The sequence below is a fragment of the Lutra lutra genome, chromosome 8, assembly GCF_902655055.1.
Source record: "Lutra lutra chromosome 8, mLutLut1.2, whole genome shotgun sequence".
NCBI classification, from domain to species: domain Eukaryota; kingdom Metazoa; phylum Chordata; class Mammalia; order Carnivora; family Mustelidae; genus Lutra; species Lutra lutra.
In genome coordinates, this window is record NC_062285.1 from 50,812,308 (window position 1) to 50,827,659 (window position 15,352).

The 15,352-nt window shown below is 50.4% G+C and overlaps 1 protein-coding gene across 3 annotated transcripts; it reads left to right on the forward strand.

The window, feature by feature from the left end:
• Positions 1-2,694: 2,694 nt before the first annotated feature.
• TAC3 (tachykinin precursor 3) lies at positions 2,695-10,917 on the forward strand. Of its 3 annotated transcripts, none has more exons than XM_047742306.1 (7): positions 2,695-2,904; positions 3,891-4,009; positions 7,153-7,261; positions 7,450-7,479; positions 7,968-8,021; positions 8,412-8,486; positions 10,631-10,917. In XM_047742306.1, the coding sequence occupies exons 2-6, from the start codon at positions 3,896-3,898 to the stop codon at positions 8,483-8,485; spliced, it is 381 nt and encodes a 126-aa protein (XP_047598262.1). In that variant the 5' UTR covers positions 2,695-2,904; positions 3,891-3,895; the 3' UTR covers position 8,486; positions 10,631-10,917. The 3 variants fall into 3 exon arrangements, with proteins under 3 accessions (XP_047598262.1, XP_047598261.1, XP_047598264.1); XM_047742305.1 differs by lacking the exon at positions 2,695-2,904 and adding an exon at positions 3,129-3,325; XM_047742308.1 differs by lacking the exon at positions 2,695-2,904 and adding an exon at positions 3,129-3,325 and having other exon boundaries at positions 7,156-7,261.
• Positions 10,918-15,352: the final 4,435 nt, after the last annotated feature.

Consider the following 15,352-nt stretch of genomic DNA (forward strand, 5'->3'; position numbering starts at 1 on the left):
GCAGGACTTGGCAGGACACAGAAGCTGCCATCCTCCTGTTCTTTTCTGGTATCTCCGCCTAGGGTTTGGGCCCTCCCTCGCCACCCTGCAGCACCCCTCCGGGAGGCTGGGGGAGTTGCCATGTTGCACCCAAGCCCTGCACGTGGCGGACATATGTCGGTCATCGTGCATCACAATGCACGCTCATAGGTCTCCTCTTCTACCAAACACCATCTCGGCTCCACAGAACACATACTGTCCTGGCCTCATCTCCAAACCACCCCAGCAACGAAGAGGGAGAGCTCCAGTGGGAGGATCTGCTAGGGACCCTACTCCTCTAGGCTGGTGATGGCTGTCCAAGATGTGGCTCCAGTGAAAAGTGTGTAAGGGAAAACCACCTAGGGGCTCGGGAGCTGCAACACACACTCCACAGGGCATTTGCACATGGCCTGTGGGGGCAACATGAAGCCTTGCCTGCCCCAGCCCTTCAAAGCCTCCCTCCTTCCTCACCTTTCTGGCTTCATTTAGCATCAGCTCTTTCAAGTCTCTGCTCATCCCAGAGATCAAGAGGAGATCAATTCTCCAGTTCTCCCTGCCATGCCCTTGCTTCCCCCGTCCTTGGCTCCTGCCATCCTCTGTGAGAGGCTGCATCATCAAAGGACATTATTCATGGTGGACCTTTGCAGAAGCCCTGCTTCCCTGCTTGCCAGGGTGCGGAGGCAGGGATGGAGGGGTAGGCGGATGGAGAGAGGCTGCCTCAGAGATGGGACCCAGGAGCCTTTAGTTCTCAGCCCTCAGTCTAACACGCCTCCTACTGCTCTCCACCCCATCTCACACCACCCCGGTTCCCTCTAGCCTGCCTAGCCTGGACTCCCTTCTCCAGACTGGTATGGGGAGGAGAAAAGGTAGGGGATGGCTGCAATTAGAATCAGCTCCTGAGCTTCTCCAAGGCATGAACCCTCCATGACATTTACATGTAAACAGGCTCCAGCTTCTATCCCTCATCCCACCGAAGGCTCCTAAGCCTGGGTGCCGGCCCATGGTTGGCCCATACAGCGCTGTAATTACCTGGATAATGGGAAGCTTTAAATGAGGCCCCACTAGCCTCTCACATTATAAAGGGGCCTTGAGACCCAGCTGCTGCCCTCACCAGGGGTGAGGGTGGGGCCATGTGCTGGCAGAGAGACTTCTGTCAGTGTGGCCTGAGTCCCAGGGTGGGTGGCTGTTGGGAGTGTGGAGTAGGGAGGCTAGCATCTCAGCACTAGCAGCACTGAGAAACTCTGCGGAGGATCCACACTGTGGGCTGCAGTCAAGAAGGAGGCTCAGGCTTCCTTTTTTGTTTTCTGAGTAAATTTTTATTGAGCACTTATTATATGCCAAACACTATAGAGCTAAGGATCCAGTAGTAAAGAGAACAGACAAAAGTCCTTGCCAATGGAACGCGGACATTCTGGTGGGGTAGACAGGCTGTAAGTGAAGCATTTAGCATATGGGATGTAATTAATGATGAAGAGAAGAAACAGAAGGGGGATATGGAGTGTGAAAGGGCGGTCGTTTGAAGTAGAGTGACTAGGGAAGACGTTGGTGAGCGGAGCATCTTTGGAGTAAATACACAACGGCTGTAGTTCTCCTCACTGCCCCAGAAGAAGAGAGCAAGGTCCCAAATCTCCAGGTCTTTCAGAGAGGGGGAGCACCACTCCCTCTGGGAGAATTAATGGCTCCCTTACTGGTCAAAGTTCGTACCAGTGCAGTAAAACAAAGGGGAGGTTTGGAGTGAAAAACACACAAACAAAACCTGAATTTATGGCTCTTCTCTGGTAACTGTATGTCCTGGAGCACGGGACTGACTTTCTTTTTAAAGATTTTTTTATTTTTATTTTTAAGTAATCTCTACACCCAAAGTGGGGATCGAACTCAAGACCCCGAGATCAACCACTGTTCTCCCGATTGAGCCAGCCAGGTGCCCCAGGACTGAACTTTTTGAGCCTCAGTTTCCTCCCCTGAAAAATAGGAAATGCTAAGAGTGACAATGGCTCTGAAGCTGCTTTCACTCTGCTGTCCCCCCACCCCACCCCCGCCTGGTTCCCTTGAGCAGCATCTTCTCTTTCCAGTTCTCCTTCCATCCCAGCCCAGTTCTGACTCTGACTCTCCCCTGGGGCTCCACCTCAGGTATGAAATGAGCAGCAGGAGCTCCTTCAACAGAGTGGGAAAGGAAGGAGAGGCTTGAAATGTCCAGGGAGAAGATGCCTGGCTGCAGGGAGGCCGATCAGAGAGGGGAAAACATGTAACTGTGAGGAAAAAGAAGCAGTTAAGAGATCAATGCTGAGCTGGGCTGGGCCGGACTGGGCCGGACCGGGCCAGGGAGAGGAATGGGGGGTGGTGGTGGTGACAGCTCGGCCACAGTGTTCTTTTCCTCCTTCCTGAGATTCTAGCAAGAGGAATAGAAGTTAGAACTCTGGAAGAATGCAACAAAATCAGGCTGATTACGGGCTGGAGAGGGAGTGGTGTAGGGAGAAGCATTTGCCCTGGTGAAGAGGGAGGCAGACACTGGAAGTTTCTGCATTATACAGCAGGGGAGAAGCGCTGACCCATCACTTGGTCCTCAGCAAGTGATGGGTCAGTTGCAGCTGGAAGGAGGACAGAGGGAGCAATGAGGATGGAAAGGGATGCCAGACTCACCTCCCAGTGCTCAGGGGCCTGTGTCTGGTTGTCCCGGGGGTGTGGGAGGGCCAGAGAAGCACCTGCCTGAAATGCTTCTGGTCTGGCAGTTGAGCCTGAAGGTTTAAAGGGCAAGGAGCTGGTGGGTGAACAATGAGGAGAACGAGCTGGGACCACACCTACTGAGCTATAACCATCATGGACATTTTGGTACAAAACATACACGACATCATTCCTTAGTGCGCCCAGCTCCGGAGCTGTTGGAAAGTGAGCACACTGCAGGGCCTGTGTGTGCGTGTGCGTGTGCGTGTGTGTGTGCGTGTGTGTGTGTGTGTGTGTGTGTGTGTGTTTGCCTGCAGCCTATAGCCTCCTTTTTCTCCACCAGCCTCCCCGCTCCCCTCCAGCCACCCTGGGATTGGTGATTCGCAGCCCCTCCCCCGGCTCCCCCAGACCCTCCCAGAGCCTTTATCTGTGAGCTGGGCGGGAGTTGCTGCCACATCTTCAGATCCCCTCCACTCCCAGCTTCTCTCTTCACGGAGGCAGCGATACCACCAGCGTGTGTGTGTGTGTGTGTGTGTGTGTGTGTGTGTGTGTGTGTGTGTGTGTGTGTTAGGGGAGTGGGCAGTGCTCCTGGCCAGCTCCCTGATCCTCTTAGACCGCCTGCCCCAGGCTCAAAGCTGTTCCACAGGTAGGCACGAGTGGGAGAATGTTGGAGGGACTGGAGCTGGCACCAAAGGACAGGGGCCAGGGTTAGGAGGCAATAGAGGTGGCAGCTTACGATCTCAGCACTGGGTACAGGGAAGGGAAGCAGAAAGCTCTGATATGGGTTGAGAACGAGTAATGTTTGGAGCCTGTGGGTTCAGACTGATTCTTCTAATACTAGAAAGTTTTGCCTAAGTCTTGGGTTATCTGGTGCTAGAAACTAGAATCCAGGATCCCTCCTTAAGCTGACTAAGAAGGCAGACCTGTGCATGTGCTACGAATCTATCATCTTCTTTGGGGGACTACTGCAACACGGCTCATTGCCAGGTGCTCAGTGTGGGGAGATGTGTGATGGGGGAGCAGGGACACCGAGCCCAAGGGCTGGCCATCCTGCTCAGAGATACTCTCCCTGGACCAGGGCTTAGATGGGAGAATTGGAGGCTGGGGAAGCAGGATCAAGACAGATTGTCTCAGAATGTCTCCTGCACCTGCACACATACTGTATCCTCCCTCTGTTCCCCCATTCCTGTACTGTTTCTCTGTCCTCTTAGGCACCATGCGGAGGGCCCTACTGTTTGCAGCCATTCTGGCCATCAGCCTGGCTTACAGTCTGGGGGCTGTCTGTGAGGACTCACAGGAGCAGGTGGTGCCTGCTGGGGGGCACAACAAGGTAAGACACCCCCTCTAGCTGTGCCCACCCCGGCGGAGCTCGGACCAACATCACGAGAGCCCACACTCTGCCTGTTCCACAGCTGTTGAGAGGAAGGTGGGATGGGTGAGATTGGGAGCTACCTGGGTGACGCACCAGAGGGTGGGTTTCCCTGCCTGCCTCTCGGGGGGTGTCATGTTCTCACTGTCTCTAGCTATGTGGACAAGGGGGGGGGTCTCAGTCCCTCTGTGTGTCTTTGATAACCTTGTACCTAAAAAGTGCCCTACTAGTATGTTGTGCGGTTGGTTGATTTACTGGAAACCTGGGGGTTGGATCCCAGGGAGGGGGGTAAGCTAGGGTGGTCTCGCTCAGTTTCTGTCCTTTGCAGGGGGCAGATACTGTCCACTCCCTGGATGGGAGGACACACAGTCAGAAATTCTCTCCCAAATGGGCATTTTTAAGCCATTTTACCTATCAGCTATGTATATCATTTTGTTTCCAAAATCCAAATAAATTCCATTATTCCCTGCTCATCCACCCCCAGTGATGTCAGGTGCTCCCAAGACTCCCCAATGCCTTCTTTCCTTTCTCTTGCCCCCACTCTAGCCTCTGCTTGGGATAGGGGGCAAAATCCCTACAACACAGACTTGGGCCTGATTTCCAAAGTTTCTCTGAGAAAGAGAACAGGAGTTGACAGTGAAGGGGTACAGGCAGAGAGCAGGGAGGAATTCTTTTCAAGGTTTTGAAATGACAGCAATTACATTGATACACATGCTTTTAAGATGATTATAGATGGAACTTATTACAAATTCAGCGTGTGAAGTCTAACTGCCTCTCCAGCTCAGATCTGTTTAGCATCTCATTACAGGAGGTGGGCAGAATATTTGAACAATCTAGGGAAAGCGGCTGCCTAGGAAGCCGTGTGCTGGGCAGAGAGAGAAATCAGTCTTTATCTGTACGTGTCCCAGGGCACAATAGGCTGGTAACCTTGCAGGTGGTGGCTGCTGCACCAGATTCAAAAGATCAGAACCAATTCAAAAATACAAAAGACAGGCACGCCTGGGTGGCTCAGTTAATTAAGTGTCTGCCTTTATCTCAGGTCATGATGCCAGGGGTCCTGGATCAAGTCCCTCATCGGGATCCTTGCACAGTGGGGAGCCTGCTTCTCCCTCTTCCAGTGTACTCTCTCTCTGGCAAATAAGTAAATACAATTTTTTAAAAAATACAGGTGCCCAGCTGTCTCAGTCAGTAGAACACACTACTCTTGATCTCAGGATTGTGAGTTCAAGCCCCATATTGAGTATAGAGATTACTCAAAAATAAAGTCTTTTAAAAAACACATCAGGAGTGCCAAATATGGGCTGGCCCTTATGTTTGGAGCCCAAAGTTCCAGCTGGAGATAGAATATCTGCATATATTTTTCTAAGACAAATTTGCTTCAAGGTCTTTTCCTCTTGGTCAATGACAGGGAGAGATTGCCATTCCACCTTCTCTCCGAAGGTTTGAGAGGACAAGGGAAGTTGGGGTGAGGCAGGGTAGGATCTGTGTGTGCCTAGGCAAGCGTGTTGGTATGCACAAGGGTACATTCCATGTAAATGTGCTACTTGCGTGCTCAGCAATCCAAGGACATCTGGGTTCGAGAGAGAGAGAGGCACCGCTGAGACTCAAGGTGAGAATCTCCAGACATGATCACGGTCACTGTTTCTCTGCAGCTGTAATTAACTGGCTGTGTGGTGTGTGCCCACCAACCATCCAGCTGTGTCCAGGTTGCTAAAAAAAAATCACCAAGGCAATGAGGAGCCTCTGCCTGGCAGCAGATCCGGAATGGGGTTCATTTGTGGAGGAGAAGAAGAGTCATTCCAAACACATAGACTTCCAGAAATTCCAAATTCTGTGTAGAAAGCGATGGGGGGGGCGGAGCCTGAGTGGCTCAGTGGGTTAAAGCTTCTGCCTTTGTCTCGGGTCATGATCCCAGGGTCCTGGGATCAAGCCACACATCGGGCTCTCTGCTCAGCAGGAAGCCTGCTTCCCCCCTCCCCCTCTGCCTGCCTCTCTGCCTACTTGTGATCTCTCTCTCTGTCAAAAAAATAAAATCTTAAAAAAAAAAAAGAAAGAAAGAAAGAGATGGAGGGACAGTCAGAGGCAGAAACCTATGGAGAAGAAAAGAGAGTGAGAGGTGGTGAGAAGCTTAGCCAGAGAAGCATGCATCACGAACACAGCGCAGGGTCGGGGGGATTTCAGGATCGCAGCTGGGTGCTGGCTGCCTACCTACACCCATCCCAGGGACTGAGTCCTGTCTGTGACTCCATCGTGGAGTACAGAGGACACCTGCTCTGTCTGACAGGGCTTTCTTGGCATTCATGGCTCACTCACACAGTGGGGCAACGATATCCTGGAGCAAACTGGTTCCTGATGTGCCAAGGAGAAGAGAACTAATGGCCCTTCTCACTGAGATGCGGTGGTAGTTGGGAGAGAGCCCCAAGAGACAGTCCCTTTTGAGCTTGGGAGATAGAGTGTGACCAACTGTCCCAGTGTTCCCAGACCACCAGCTTAAGCACTAAAGTCGTCTCATCCCAGGAAAGCTCTCAGTCCCATGCAAACCGGGACGGCTTGTTTGCCTCTGGGGATGCCCAATGCGCTCCCTTCTCCAGGGCTTCTCAAATCTTGCTGGTCACACCTGTCACCTGGGGCCCTGGTTACAATGCAGGTTGTCGAAGTGGGTCTGGGGTAGGACCAAGATTGAGATGATGTATTTCTTTTTTTTTTTTTTTAAAGATTCCATTTATTTGAGAGTGAGATAGAGCATGAGCAGGGGTAGAGGTAGAGGGCAAGGAAGGAGCAGACTCCCTGGAGCCTGATGTGGAACTCCATCCCAGGATGCTGGGATCACGGCCTGAGCTGAAATCAGACACTCCACTGACTGAGCCACCCAGGTGCCCTGAGATACTGTATTTCTAACAAGCCTACAGTAGTGATGATCCTGGTCCGTGGACCACACTTTCAGAGCCCACTTCTCTTCCAGTGTAAGCCAGGAGAAATTCTGAAAGTTACAGGATGTCAGGTTCAGCTGTGATGGTCTCAGGAAGAGGCTGTCCTTTGTGGGGAGGGGTGAGTGGATTAAGTGCAAGCCTCCTTTCTCAGGCCTCTTTGTTTCTGTCTCTTAGAAGGACTTGGACCTCTACCACTTGCCTTCGTCCTTGCTCCGGAAACTCTATGACAGCCGCTCTGTCTCTCTGGATGGATTGCTCAAAATGCTTAGCAAGGCTAGCGTGGGTAGGAAGCAGCCCTGGGGAGAGGGGGTTGGGGGGCAGGATTCTGATGATTAAGGAGGCTTGGGAGGAGACTTCGGGTGGGACGGAGACTGGAGATAGCTTGACGAGTAATTGAGGGTTGTGCTCTGAACCCTCTCTGTCACTTTCCAGATTCCATTCCCCACCAACTCACTGTTCTTGCTTTCACAGACCCTAAGGAATCGTCACTTCCCCAGAAACGTGAGTAGTGTCTTCTCCTTCCCTGTCTGCTGACTGCTTGCTACAGCTCCATGGGCATGGGTCCCAGTGACTACTCTGGCTGGCCCCATCTCAGCTGGCCCAAACAATATGATGGCTGGAACTGCTTGACCAGCCTTTCCTGGGTGTGAGAGGTCACTGGGAACCGGAGGAAACAGATGTGAGGAGAGTGATGGACTCTCCCTCCATCAGCTGGTCATTGGGCACCAAGAGAATCTCGTGGCGGCTGTGAAGACTCTAAACCAGGCATCTGTGGGGGCAGAGAATTCTTCAAATGTGGAGGAGGGAGAGGTGGGCAGAGAGGGTGCTTAGGGGATACCCTGATAATGAGGGATTCATGCTGTGGCATGATAAAGAACCAAAGACCAGAAACCCAATTGCAGAAGTCTTGATACATGTCTGGGGGAACGCATCCCCATTCCCCACTTACTGCATGATCACTGTTGGCAATGTTGGCCCTTTCTCTACAGGTGACATGCATGACTTCTTTGTGGGACTTATGGGCAAGAGGAACATCCAGCTAGGTAGGTGTGGGTGGAGCTACAGTGGGAGGGCTTAGGGTACTAGTAAAGATATGGCAAAAGTCAAGGGCCTCATATTTATGTCACCTGAGGGAAAGACAGGATTTCTCTTAGCTATAGTGAGGGTTCCTTGGCCCTTCTACCCAATCAGGTTGGATACACAGTCCAGATCTCCCTGGGAACACAGTGAGGAGACCTTTATAAGCTAGTCCTGCTGCAGCCGGGAAGGAGTTGGGGGGGCTGTCCTCCTCCCCATCTTCCAAACACAGCATACCTCTTCTTTCCAACTCTATTTCCAACACTACCCTTAGTGGCTAGCGCTTTGTTTTTGTGTCTGGGTGAAGGTCACATTCAGAAAAATCCCTCCTAACTATACTATTTACTTTAACCCAGACACTTCTACTGATGTAAACCAAGAGAATGTTCCCAGCTTTGGCACCCTCAAGTATCGCCCCAGTGTGGAATGAGGTAAGGATTGTTGGTCAGGAGAGGAGAGGGGACTCTGTGTGTGTGTGGGGGGGGGGTTGGGGGGGTTGCCAGAGAGGCATTTCCTCTGACGCAACAGGCATTAATACTCATAATTTTGCCCTAAAATGCACTGTTAGTGCCCAGCACACTGTCAAACACACTGTCACTCAGGGGGCATGCTCGTCTGAAGAACATGTACACACACACACGCACACACGTGCATGCATACCTGCCCCACTTGCCCTCTCTTGCCCCAGTATCATGGACCCTGGCTGACGCTCGAGCAGGTGTGAGTCGTGGGACATGGGGAGCGAGAGGTTTTCCTTGTGGCTTCTCCGATGGTCAACTTCGGTTGTTTGGGTTCCGTTCTCTCATTATCTGTATACACGACGGAGAGACCGTCATCTGATAATTGCAGGCACCACAGCCAACTCCCGGGTGAAGTGTTCTGCCTCCTAGGTAGGCACAAGCCATTCAGATCTTGACGGGGTCTGCTGTGTAATTCTTCACAAGGGTGATTTAGGAAGAAATGCAACGAACTCTGAAATTTTAGGGGGAGTAACTAGAAACCGTATCTGAGTTGCTCTATGTGGTGTAATGGTTAAGAGCACAGCCTGCGTTTGACTCCTGGATCTGTAGCTCACTGGCTGTGTTCCCTTGGCAAAGTTACATAACTGTTCTGTACCTCAGTTTCCTCGTCTGAAAAACGGGGGTGATAATATTATTTTGCAGGGTTGTGGTTTTGAGGATTGGGCATAGGTAAAGTGTTCGGAACAGTGCCTGGCACAGCGTACACAGTGTCGTGTGTTATGATGATTGTGGTCTGGGAGGTATGGGTCATGTCCCAGTGTCCCTCCTGGCTGACTCTGGTCTATCTGCTCTAGAGCTGTCTGGGCTGGACCCTGGGCTTGAGTGGGCTGACAGATATCTCACTTACTATGTGAGCATGAGAGTCCCCAGGGGAGTGTCTAGTCAAAACATGGAAATTTCCTTCTCAACCCCATCTTCCCCCACATAGCAATAGCAGCCTGAGGGATGGCTTTCTTTGCACTACCTTCTGAAGAAAGAAGGTGTGGGGGGAGAAAAAGAGTGGGATTGGAAAGCCTATGTTCCCACAGAGAGACTCCTGCCCCTCGCCCTGTGTCTCTGTTACACACGGTCATTGCTCTCAGGGGAGACCAAAGGAGCAAGAGCTCTCGATGGCTCTTGATGAAGCTGCCTGTGCAGGGCTCCTTGGGCCCGGAGACTAGGTCTAGCCCCCCATTCAGTGCTGGGTGAGAGGGCACAAAGAGCCGTAATGACCGTAACTCACTGATTACATGGTCCTTACCGTATCATTTTGCTCTCATTAGATGGTTATTTCAGTCCTGCCGACCGCCAGATAATTATACGGGCAGCTCTATCTGGATGACATACTTTCCCCCAGCACTATGCATCGGCCATAAAGATAATTACAGTGCAATTTTGCCATAGTATTTTATACAAATGGTGGAAACAAGTGCATTGTGGAAATCTACTTTTAATGTTCACCGGTGAATCCAGGCTCTTTCAGAAGGGCCAGTCGCATAATTGTAGCCTTCATCATCTCACCACTGATGGAGCATTCAACCTGTTAGGAGCCAGGAAGAACAGCACATAAAGTCCCTGGGGGCTGGCATTTAAAGGAGATTAGATGAGATGGATCAACACAGTTCATTGGGTCATCTTATTTCATTCATGTGAATCTGTTGACAAAGGACGTTATCCCTGGGCCTGAGCTTCCTCTGGGAGGTTTCTAGAAAGAGGAGGAGGGCATGGATGAACCTGGGGGAGCATTAGCATCGGGACACAATGAATGGGGCTTTGTGTGGGCCTGAATCATGGGGATGCGAGGGCGACAGATAGGGACCCTGTCACTACACCGTCCTGCAGGTGTTTGCAAGTAGCATGGTAAACATGCGACCAGAAAGGGGCACGCTCCTGTGGCTAGAAGGATTTGGTCCTCTAGTTCAAAGGCTACACAGAGAGCTGAGGGCTAAAACTTCTATTCTCTCTCTTCCTCCCTTACATACTACCCCCCCACCCACACATCCCTACTTCCCCAGCTGTGGACGGTGTGAGTTTTACGACACAGAAGATGTGATTTCATATTTTCATGTCCCCAGCACTCCACTTCTGGACCCCTGGGCTGCAACATGAAGACATCTGTCACCTCCTTGAAACCCCCACCTGCACGTGCTCCGATTTCCCTTTCTTTTCTCCAGCCTTGTAACACCCCTGCACTTGGACTCCTTCCCCATCCCTCTACTCCACAGTGATGTAGAAACCACAGACTGAGCACCCTCAGTCCCTGTGGGCATTGACTATAGATTCCCCTGGGGTTTCTGGAGTGTCCTCCATCAAAAATATGACGTCTCTCTCTACTCCCCAACAATAAAGGATTTTCAAATATGACCCAGAGTGTTGTATTTGTTTTGCTGCTTGGCAGGGGAGGGGAGTGGTTCTCTTCCTTGACTCTTCCAGCTACATCACACACACCTACATGATATGCATACATACATGTATCATATATCAATAGAAGCATCTTTATTTTGTACATATATTGATTTTCCCAAAAGTGCCTTAGTCAGTGTTTCAAATAATTGGTATTGGAAGATTTATTTAGTAATTTAAAAATAAATGAACGAGGGGCACCTGGGTGGCTCAGTGGGTTAAGCCTCTGCCTTCGGCTCAGGTCATGATCTCAGGTCCTGGGATCGAGCCCTGCATCAGGCTCTCTGCTCAGGAGGGAACCTGCTTCCCCCTCTCTCTCTGCCTGCCTCTCTGCCTACTTGTGATCTTTCTCTCTCTGTCAAATAAATAAATAAAATCTTTTAAAAAAATAAATGAACAAATTTGGAAGATGGTTTCTAGTACTCACAGTCTTTCACAGACTAACTTCAGATAAAGGAAAAACGTACCCTGAATGGCTTGTCCGTATTTCGAGGATGAGCCTAGGAGATGTCAATCCCTGAATCTGACTCTACTTAGAGAGGGGCGGGAGGTGGGGGTGGGAGGCAGGGCTGTGCAAGGACCCAGCCCCAGAGGAGGACGAATCCATAGAGCCGCACCATTTCTCTGTCTGCAAATGTCGAGCAGGGGTCCCGTAACAGGCCACAGGAGGAGAGGGTGACCTATATACAGTGTTTATTGTGTAGCAGGGCTGCGGACAAGCGAACAAAACTTGGTCTTGCCAGGATGGGGTGTGATTGGGGAAGTTCCCGCAAAAACCAGGAAGGGAGCTGCTAGCTTCAGTGTTAACTGGCTATCTTAGTTATTTTAAAGGGAAAACATTTGTTTCAGATTCCTCTGCCATGCAACCCATACTATACTTGCATGCAACCATACTTGCAGGGTTGGTCTAGCAGTCCACAGAATCTGGAAGGCTCTGAAATGAGGTGTGTGAGTGTCTTTTATTTATCTGATGTGCCAACTATCATAGACCAGGGACCCCAAGGGGTGTTCTGTATCCTAAAGGAACAGCCTGAGAAATCCTCAGATTCCTTAGTTCAGCCTAGTGCGGAGCTAGTGCGGAACCTGGCCATCCCCTTAAACTGATACTCCACTGTCCCGAGGCAATGTAGAGACAGCATCATGAAGCCAGAGGTGGCCTCCTACAGGTCCTTCACCCCTGCAAAAGTTCTCTCTTCCCAGAACCCGCATGGGGCAACTTTGGACCCACAGCTGCATCGAGGGGATGAGGGAGGAGAGAAAGCTCAACTCAGTGTCCCTTGGGTCAGGTTTTATCGCTAGAGGTCAAAGAATGTTCTTAACCGAGCCTCAAGCCTTCCTTCAGTGAGTCATCTTGTTGGCTTTTCAAAACTATCTATCTAGAGGGTTTTAAAGTAGGGTAACACTTGCAGAGTCTGGGGCATGTATTTGGGTCATAAAAGCTTCAAGAGTTGGTTCTGCTCAGACTTGGGGGATGGGCAAGCCTGCGGAGATGACTCAGGGGCTTTGCCAAGTAGGAGCATAAATGCAGAAAGGTTGCTCTCTGGTGGGACAGACAAAAATTGCAGGCCTGGGGCTCACAAGAAAAATGAAGCCCAATTTTAAGCCGCAGTCCTGTTTTTGTGTTTAAAGAATGTGTAAAGGAATCCCTGCTCTCCTCTTCCTGCTGTAAAGAGGTTGGGGCCTAAGGAGACCTAGCCAAAAAGACCTTGACCGAATTTCTGGCCCTTGTGCGTTTAGCTGTGTGTGTGTGTGTGTGTGTGTGTGTGTGTGTGTGTGTGTGTGTGTGTGTTACTGGGATTGCATGGCGATTTACTTTATTTATTTAAAAAATATTTTATTGGGACGCCTGGGTGGCTCAGTTGGTTGGGCAGCTGCCTTCGGCTCAGGTCATGATCCCAGCGTCCTGGGATCGAGTCCCGCATCGGGCTCCTTGCTCATCGGGGAGCCTGCTTCTCCCTCTGCCTCTGCCTGCCATTCTGTCTGCCTGTGCTCGCTCTCTCTCCCTCTCTCTCTCTGACAAATAAATAAATAAAATCTTTAAAAAAAATAAAAAATAAATAAAATAAATAAAAAATATTTTATTTATTTGACACAGAGAGAGAGAGGGAGGGAGGGAGCAGAGGCAGAGGGAAAGGGACAAGCAGACCTCCCGCTGAGCAAGGAGCTGGATGTGAAGGCAGGGCCTTGATTCCAGGGCCCTGAGACCAGGACCTGAGCCAAAGTTAGACAACTGAGTCCCCCAGGAGGCCTGCACAGTGATTTACTTTAAAAAGATTTCCATCTTAGAAGTTCTGGACTAATTCTAATGTGTGCGGAGGGGTGGTTTCACCACTCAAACAAGCAATTCCGTGATACTATCTACCCAGAGATGCTATCAGACTCCACAGGTGAAGGGCTCAGTCCTGTGAGGCCGTGCCTCACACTTCAGACGCCGTCTCAAGTCCAGATTATTTCCTGTGCTTCCGACCTACTGCTTACAGACTGGAGGTTCCCATGCCTCCCCCTTTAGGTTTGATTAATTTGTGAGAGTGGCTCACAGAACTCAGGAAACCTGCTTACTTCCTAAGTGACCAGTTTATTATAAAAGGACACAACCCCAGAACAGCCAGATGGAAGAGATGGGTAGGGTAATAAGCCACAGGCAGAGGGGTGTGGAGTTTGTACATTCTCTTTGAGGGCACCACTCTCCTTTCCCCAACTCAGCACGTGTTCATCAACTCAGAAAACTTTGAGAATCCCATCCTTTTGGGTTTTTATGGAGGCTTCATGACATCGTTGGGATTGATTAAACCATTGGCCATTGGCAATTGATTCAACCTCCAATTCCAATCCTTAGGTGCTGCCCCACAGCTACCCAACAACATGACAAAAGACGCCTTTGTGATCGTCATCACTTAGGACATGCCAATGGGTTTAGGAACTCTTTGTCAGAAATGGAGATGAAGACCAAATATATATTTCTTATTGTAAATCACATCACATGTAGAAATGTATGAATTTTACACCGTTAGCGGGGTTTCTTAGCACCTGACGTACACGTGGTGGGGTCATCACTCCAGAGATGGTTAAGACAGTTGGCTAGGAAGGTGGGGAGGCCCACGACTCCTATAGCCTCATGTTGTGGAGTCATGCTGGAGGTTTTGAGTCTACTGTTTGCATGAGGGTCCACTCGGTCATCTCTTCCAGCTGTGGGGGTTGGGCCTGCCATTGGAACACGTATCAGCTTCTAAATGACCCTTTCATGAGAGAGCTAAGGGAGATCACCTGTCCCCCAAACTACCAGAAAGTCTGCCTTTGTATTTCCTTGCTAATAAATATTACATGATCGGCACCCTTTGGTGTAACGCTTGCTTTCACTCTAACCTACCACCTGTTAGTGAGGTTGTAAAACCGGGAACACACAATCTCCCAAATGCATCAAGATAACTGATGGTTGCCAAATTGGCAAACTGTCTTAGATCAGTTGGCAACATCCTGTGTGTCCTCTTCCCATTCTCCGGTCAAGGAATTACTGAACTCTACCGTGTGCCTGCCTTGAGGGTTCGTGCCTGGCCGTCTTCTATCACCCAGCAGGGGACAGAATATGATGGGAGAGAGGCTGAAGCAGAAGGGTCCCAGAGCCTGAGGGGTTCCTACGATTGAGGAGGGATAGTGGGGTGACCGTGACTTCTAACGTCTTTGGTGGCCGTGGTGGGGGGGGGGTTGCAGGTAGGGCCTGCAGTTGTGGTTTGATGACAATCCTTGGGCAGGAGCACCTGAGGATAGGATCTGGAGGGTCACTGCAGTGCTACGGGAGAAGGGTGGGGAGAAGCAGCACAACCCGAGCTCTAGAAACAGTTGGTGATGTAAGGAAGGAAAAATAATTTTCCCTCTATCCTTCTTTTTTAATTAATTAATTAATTAGACAGAGAGAGAGAGAGAGAGAGAGAGAGAGAGAGAAAGTGCACAAGCAGGGGGAGCAGCAAGCAGAGGGAGAGGGAGAACCAGGCTTCCCACTGAGTGTGAACCAATGCAGTCACCCAGGCACCCCTACACGTTTTTTCCCCCTTCCTTCCTTCCTTCCTTCTTTCTTTCTTTCTTTCTTTCTTTCTTTCTTTCTTTCTTAAGATTTATTTATCTATTTAAGAGAGAGCATGGGTGGGGGGAGGAGCAGAGGGAAAGGAAGAGAGAGGACCTCAAGCAGACTCCCTGACCATCATGAGTGTGGAGCCCTATGTGGGGCTGGGCCCCAGGACCTGAGATCATGACCGGAGTCAAAACCAAAACCAAGAGTCACACGCTTAACTGACCGAGACACCCAGGTGACCCCCCTCTACCTTTCTAAGTTCTTGGCTATGACCAAGCCATCATAAAAGACAGATTAACTGGAGAAAAGCAAACATAAGTTCAGTAAC

Bases quoted from the DNA above. Each gene is read 5' to 3' on its own strand.
- TAC3 (XM_047742306.1), top strand. From the start codon at position 3,896: ATGCGGAGGGCCCTACTGTTTGCAGCCATTCTGGCCATCAGCCTGGCT. The intron at 4,010-7,152 runs GTAAGACACCCC...TCTGTCTCTTAG, and splicing joins CTGCTGGGGGGCACAACAAG to AAGGACTTGGACCTCTACCA. The intron at 7,480-7,967 runs GTGAGTAGTGTC...CTTTCTCTACAG, and splicing joins ATCGTCACTTCCCCAGAAAC to GTGACATGCATGACTTCTTT.